The following is a 6830-nucleotide window of genomic DNA, read 5'->3' as shown; positions in this document are numbered from 1 at the left end:
TGAAGGAGATATAAAGGAAAAGCAAACAACATTATTGCCAAATGAAGTATTAGCACTATTTCAAAATGGTACCAAACCATCGTCAATCCCCTTCTGTCCCAAAGATGGTGATATATATGTTTTTAAACCAGGAGGTCCATTAGAATAGGACGATTGGAAAGCTGGTGGACATCGATGGAATAACGCAAGTTCTAAACTGTTACCCCAGAAGGATCATTCCCTAAAACTTACTTTTATGCAAAATGAGAGGACCACAAGTCTATAAAAGCATTTCGTTGAAAACACTGAACATATCGCCGTTATTTATTATATCGGCGATGATTAGTTGTCCTATAAGGACTACACACGGAAACAATTTGAAACAAACAAAACTGTTTTTCCGGACGAAGCCTTCTGTAATGCAAAACATTGCAGCAGGAATTGAAAATGTTTCGGAACAGGTTTGGTTTGGTTTGGTTTCATTTGTTGAACGTCCTATTAACAGCTAAGGTCATTTAAGGACTGCCTCCCGTATTTGCGATATGCATGTTTTGGGAGGCAGCAGTGACGAGGAAAACATATTGTCAAAGGACTCAATAATGAACCTACATGAAATGGCATTTGAAGACAGTGAGTTCATTTGGCATATCCAAACTTTCCCTGATTTAATTGTTGTATGTGTAATGAAGGCCGTGCTGGATATCTTGATTGAAACTATGTCGTGGAAGAGAGCTGTAATACTCCTTTCTTACGATACCGCATTTTGCTTAGGAGAGTTCGATGTGCCCACTCTTCTGTTCCTGTTCGCTGTTCCAGGAAAACCCTGTTGTTCCGGCTTTGTTCATTTTACACGAACGGAAAACCCAGTTTGTGCGTGAAATTATTTTTCACGTGTTTACAATTCAAGTAAAACGCACGGCCGGGCTACCTTTTGTTGTTGATATGGAGCAAGGAATACTAAAAGCTATAAAAGGCAAGACTAGTCTCATCATTGGAGGTTGTTGGTGTCATCTACGGCAGGAATGATTACGGACGGAATTCCGTTATACCCCGAGCAGTGCAGCTGTCCAATACGAACAGGCTGTATTCACATTCTGGTCGTCAAACACAGTTTGAATATTATGCTTGAGGGAAATGAAAATGGGATGAGAAACTTGACAAATGTGCGAAAAATGCCAGAGGCCCAAAACGTAAAAAGCCGGGAAAAAAAACAACTTAAGAGTTGGTGATCTGGGTACCGTTTCACAACGCACACGTAACTTTACTGGTACCCGTAGGATTTACGTGCACGTAGCTACGTGTACGTAAATTTTATAGGGGGTGTTTCACAAAGCCGTACGTAACTTTTCAGAGCTACGTACAGATTTACGTGTACGTAACTTATACCGGAAGTGGACATAAAAAAATGTAATGAAATACATACAGTAGAACACTAATAAAAATAGATTTGTTACCCCATATTCTTATAAATTTCTACCTTTACGAGAGACGCTCCGAAATAAAAACGTGAAAAATTCGGAACTCTTCAGCGTGGAGGTTTGCGCAGACGACACGTAAACAAATCGCTGTCAGATTGCGTCAACCAACAGCGAAGATGGAAGGCGACGGAAGAAAAAGGAGGCCCAATTTTACGGAGGCTGAGTGTCAACTCCTTGTTGATATGGCCGTAGATAACATTGATACTATTCAATGTAAATTTAGTTCCATAGTTACGATAAAAAAGAAAGCAGAGGTGTGGCAGCGGATCACAGACAGGTAAGACGGACAGTCGTAATACTTAAGACAAACATCCAATACGTATGTACAAAATACGACTGTTTGTTGTTAATCACTCCATGCACACAGACTGTACATTATGGCTGTAACAGACTAAATTGTATGCAGAACTGTGCATTATTTATTAATTTTTTAATCAAAGGTTTAATTCTTTGGTCCAGCTACGGAGTATGGTGTTACAAAACAAGTTAAATTACTTTTTAAAATCTGAAAAAAAAGAAAGAAAGAAAAATTGGAAATTGCAAAATATTTTTGGATTGTCTTGTAGACAGTTTTTTACCACAGGGGCTTGAAAAAATGTCCTTAATTTTTTTATGATCCATAATGAACCGTTTCCAATTCACATATCAATATGTATGCAAGTCAAGCCCCTACTGTATCTGTTTAATTAAAGGCAATATCAAATCAAAGCTACTATCATATAAAATATTTTACGGACAAGGATTAAGCCTAAGTCTTACTGGCCAATTCATCTTCACTTTTTCCTCCTGAAAGCAAGCATGTACATACGGAATTACTTAAATGTCATTGGTTTGAAAAACATGAATAAAGAAAAACTTTTTTCAATCAATCATTAATCAAATGAATAAAATAGATAAAAAAACAATAACCAAACTAGACCTTTCACATGAGATGCTACCATAATAATATTTTTATTCTGGGTAATGAACACCAGTAAAAGTTTATAAATTAATTGACTTAGAATTATATAATTTTTGACTGTTTTATATATTAAATATATGCCATTATAGATACATGTCTTGTAATGAGACACCAACTAGAGATAATTTCACAAATACATATTAATTATAGAAAAGGGAAGGAACATATTGGAGAACATCAATTATAAGCTGGAGTTCCTTCTGACCCAGGTACCAGACTGTTGATATCTAACAGGTTTATATACCAACCATATACTGATATAGAGCTACATGTATGGACAGTTTTTGACCTCAAAGAAAGTTTCCAATGTCAATCCACAATCAATAAAATCTATTAAATCACTGCAATGGACTTTTGAATTTTCTAATGAGAAAAAAAATATCCATATAACCAGCATGCAACATTTGTTTTGGCTTAAACACACATTGTACCCTTTTCATGAACAGTATCAATGCAATAAGCTGCACTATAAGGACAAAGGAAGAAATCAAAAAGAAATGGCAGGACATGGTGGGAGACACGAGGAAGAGGGAGTCTGCTCGCATAACCAGCCAGAGAGGGACTGGTGGTGGGGCAGCCCCAAAACCCCTCTCTGCAATGCAGGAACAGGTACATATCATGGCACTGATTCAAATATAAAAGAAATCTGCAAGGATAATATAATGTGTAGAGATCACTACTGAGAGATCACAGCTTTGGAGTTGGAATGGGTTCATATATGTATACATTAGGTGTAGGTAAACCAGTTAATCCTAATGAGTAATGTGTAGGGCTTTTCAAAATTGAAGTTGAACTTTCCCCAAAGCAATTTTGGCATTTGTATATTTCTCATTTCAACTTCAAACAGTGAACAGTTACTCTTTTCATTACATGTTTATTATAATGCATTTGTCAATGTACACCTTTGAGCTGTTGTCATTCTATTTATAACAGATTCTGGGTATTATTTCAAGGAGTACCATTGTTGGAATTGAAGGTGGTATTGACAGTAATGGTATGTATTACCTTAAACTGATGTTGTTGTAATTAGATAACAAATGACAGTTATTAACACTTTTAAGTCTATTTAATATGGACACCACTGCAACTCGTTACATGATGCTCTTGGTCATTCCTGGGAAATGTGGAATGTGGACTTAATATCCTAAATTCATTTTCCAATTGAATATGTCATGAATTATTTTTGAATCAGAAATCAATCAAATCAACAAAATATTCACTATTTCCTACTGAGAGGTAGGTCTCAAATGGGAAAATTATTGCAGCATGAGCAAAAACAATTAATTACTAACGGAACAAAATTCAAGAACACAAGTACGTAATTACTATTTGTTTTCATATATTGTCTGAAGAATGATATAAACTTCACCCAAACAGGTCTGCGAAACAGCCACTTAAAAGACAGAGTTGGGGAAGTAGAAGGTGGAGTACAGCCATCCCTTATAGGTAGGTAAACTAATTTGTGAATACGTTAATTGATAATCAGTTACTATCCTTAAATGAATTGATTAATGTTTGATAGATTGTTAGTAAATTTCATGTGCACAATATACAAATTTAAAGTTATTCAGACTTATTTCTATAGATATGAATTAAATTTGGTAGAAATAAAGAGGCTATTAGAATGTATATATTGAAATGTTCTGTAAAAATAGACATTTGAAATTACAGGTCAGTCTCCATATACCCCCATGCTCCCACTTGAGCCTTCTGAGAGTAGTGAAACTGCACCAACTCCTGAGTGTTTTTCAAATGGTAGGTGTTTGGTTCTTTTAATTTCTACTTAACAGTTACTTTGTTAAAAGCACAATTATGTCTCTGATAAAATTTGAGTTGGTAAATTGATTTCCTTAAGAGCTGATATGAATAAATTACATTTGCATTATGTTTCATGTTTAAATTCCTGGCACTGCCATCATGATCATGTAATTGCATTTAATTGGGTTGCATCATATCAATTTGTTTACTCAGACAATATGTTATGTCTTATTAGATGATGTCACCAACCCTCGACAGAAGAGGAAGAAAATGTCTAGAACATTTACATCAGGTAAAAAAGGGGATCTGGGTTAAATAATTAAAAAAAGGATAGCTGAAATGCACTGGCCTGCTCTTTGATAAAAATGAAAATAGAAATGCCTATATTCTGCATCATAGACTGACATTTTTTTATGAATTTATTAAGGTAAATGGCCTGCGTTCATCTTTCATCTGATGTTGTGATGTGGTAAGGCATTGTTTTGATTTTATTCATTAAAAGTAAAACATGCCATTTACCACATATTCATATACTCTTTAATCATTATAAACCATGTTAAATACAGCAGCCTTCCACAATTGTTATTCTAAAACCGTCTGGCCCAAGGGGCCAAGTGGGCGTATACGTGTATATATGGCAAGTGCAGCATTCGTTGTCTGTTGTTGTCATCTTTTCATTTAAACAACTTCTTTAGAACCAAGAGGCCCAGAGACCAGCTTATGTTGTGTACATAAATAATCTTATCTTACATCCAGGGTCACAGGGGTTAAATTTATTTTTAGATATTGAACAAGTTCTTATGAAAACTGAAAAAGTTGAAGAGTGATAACATTTGGTCAATGATATGCTTGGGTTAGTGGCTGTCACCTTAGGACATTGATATTGATATTCAAAGGAATAACCTCAGTATATATTGAAGGTCATTGAAGTCAAAGATGTTTCACCTTCAACCCAGTTCTCAGATTAATGCCAGGTGAGTGATACATGTAGGCCTCTTGTTTCAGTATTTTTTTCAATCATGACGTTTTCATGAATTGAATAAACACTCCACTCTATTTGCCCTGTGTAATTTCCTTTATAGATGACTTTGAGGACACTAGCAGCACAGAGGCCGAGCATGATGTGAAGTTGAAGAAAGGGAGAAGGCTTCAGACATATCACTGCGAAGGTATCTTATGAGATGCAGGTGCCTTGTGCTCATTATGGCCCCTCATTAGATACGGGTGCTCTATTGTATAATCATTTTGTATGTCTGTCTGACACAAACTTTACTACTGGCTATTACTTTGGAAATTATTGACCGATTCACATGAAACTTGGTTAAGATGTTTAATTGCAAAAATGCACATTCAGCTAAAAAGTCAAGGTCAAAGGTCAAGCTCATCAGGTCAAAGGTCAAGGTCACATTTTGCATATTTTTACTTATGAACATTTTGTATGACATGATCGAGCAAAGTTATTCAGAAATTAAACAAGGCGACTACTAACCAAAAGTCAAGGTAATTAAGTCAAAGGTCAACAAATAAAGTCAAGGTCATATTTGTACCTCTTCACTGATGTGTGACTTGATTCAGAATTTTAATGAAGACTTTTCAATGGGAAAACAATGTGATTCGGACCTTTATACATTTTTGTTAACCCAACAACTATGAAGGAAGGCAACAAGTCACATCTCAGCAATATTAGCAGACGATTATGCTCACAAGGTCCAATGGTAATAAAACAGCAAATTAAGGACCAAAATTTATATATATATGAAAAATCCCCACAACACAGAGTCCTTACTGACCTGTCAGATTTTTAGTCAATTACTCATCTGTCAGCTCTTTCACCTGAGCCGAAGGCCGTGCATGTCTGGTAACTTTACTTGTGAACTCAATAACTTCAGTAAATATGAACAGATATTTCATGAAACTTGGTATACAGCCTTATATTTATAAGATCCCCGACAAGTTCAACAATGGGACCTATTTGGTCATGACTTAGAGTTTTGGTCCTTAATTTGCTGTTTTATTACCATTGGACCTTGTGAGCATATCTTTGGTCAATATGATTTCATTTTGATGCTTTTAGCTTTATTATCAAAATAAAATCTTGAACAGTTTCCTCATTTGGACTGATGTAATAGTTATAGATATGGCTCTTTACAGACTACAAAGTAAATTATATTCTAATGAATTGACTTGGCCTACTCTCAAGGTCCCAGCTGGGGTCAATATATCAAATAGTTGTGGTTTAAAAGCAAACATCATCTATCAGTACCAGGAATAAATATTGGAATTATATAAAGTTGACCATGTTTTCTTCAAAATACAGAATCCAAAAGATCAGTACTATACAGACAAATGCCAGGTATTTGGAAGAAAATTAAACTGATCTACCATTTAATATCCTCCTACTGTATGGCACTGGTCATAATACTAATGTTGTTTTACTGTCAATGGCAAATTGGTGAGGTATTCAATTTAATAATAATGTTTCAGATTCGAATAAAGCATTATTGGAAATAGAGAAGGAAAGACTTCATCTTGAAAAGGAGAGACTCAGCATTGAGCAGGAAAGAAAGGAGATGGAAAGGGAGAGACTGGACATAGAAAAAAGCAAATTAGAGATGGAGCAGCAACGTTTGAAACTTTTATAGTCTTTGGTGTGT

The 6830-nt window shown here is 35.3% G+C and overlaps 1 protein-coding gene across 1 annotated transcript; it reads left to right on the top strand.

Annotated features, from left to right (window-relative positions):
• Positions 1-1573: 1573 nt before the first annotated feature.
• Positions 1574-6818, top strand: LOC117341783 (myb/SANT-like DNA-binding domain-containing protein 4). The gene is made up of 7 exons (XM_033903646.1): positions 1574-1734; positions 2865-3027; positions 3771-3864; positions 4090-4173; positions 4412-4468; positions 5259-5345; positions 6661-6818. The coding sequence occupies exons 1-7, from the start codon at positions 1574-1576 to the stop codon at positions 6816-6818; spliced, it is 804 nt and encodes a 267-aa protein (XP_033759537.1).
• Positions 6819-6830: the final 12 nt, after the last annotated feature.

This window comes from Pecten maximus, chromosome 14 (assembly GCF_902652985.1).
Source record: "Pecten maximus chromosome 14, xPecMax1.1, whole genome shotgun sequence".
Taxonomy (NCBI): Eukaryota; Metazoa; Mollusca; class Bivalvia; order Pectinida; family Pectinidae; genus Pecten; species Pecten maximus.
The sequence above is the reverse complement of the archived record's forward strand: the minus strand, read 5'-3'. Positions and strand labels throughout refer to the sequence as shown.

Excerpts from the sequence above, each read along its gene's own strand:
- LOC117341783 (XM_033903646.1), top strand. The coding sequence starts at position 1,574 with ATGGAAGGCGACGGAAGAAAAAGGAGGCCCAATTTTACGGAGGCTGAG. Across the intron at positions 3,028-3,770 it reads TCTCTGCAATGCAGGAACAG|AATGATATAAACTTCACCCA; the intron begins GTACATATCATG and ends TATTGTCTGAAG. Across the intron at positions 4,469-5,258 it reads GTCTAGAACATTTACATCAG|ATGACTTTGAGGACACTAGC; the intron begins GTAAAAAAGGGG and ends TTTCCTTTATAG.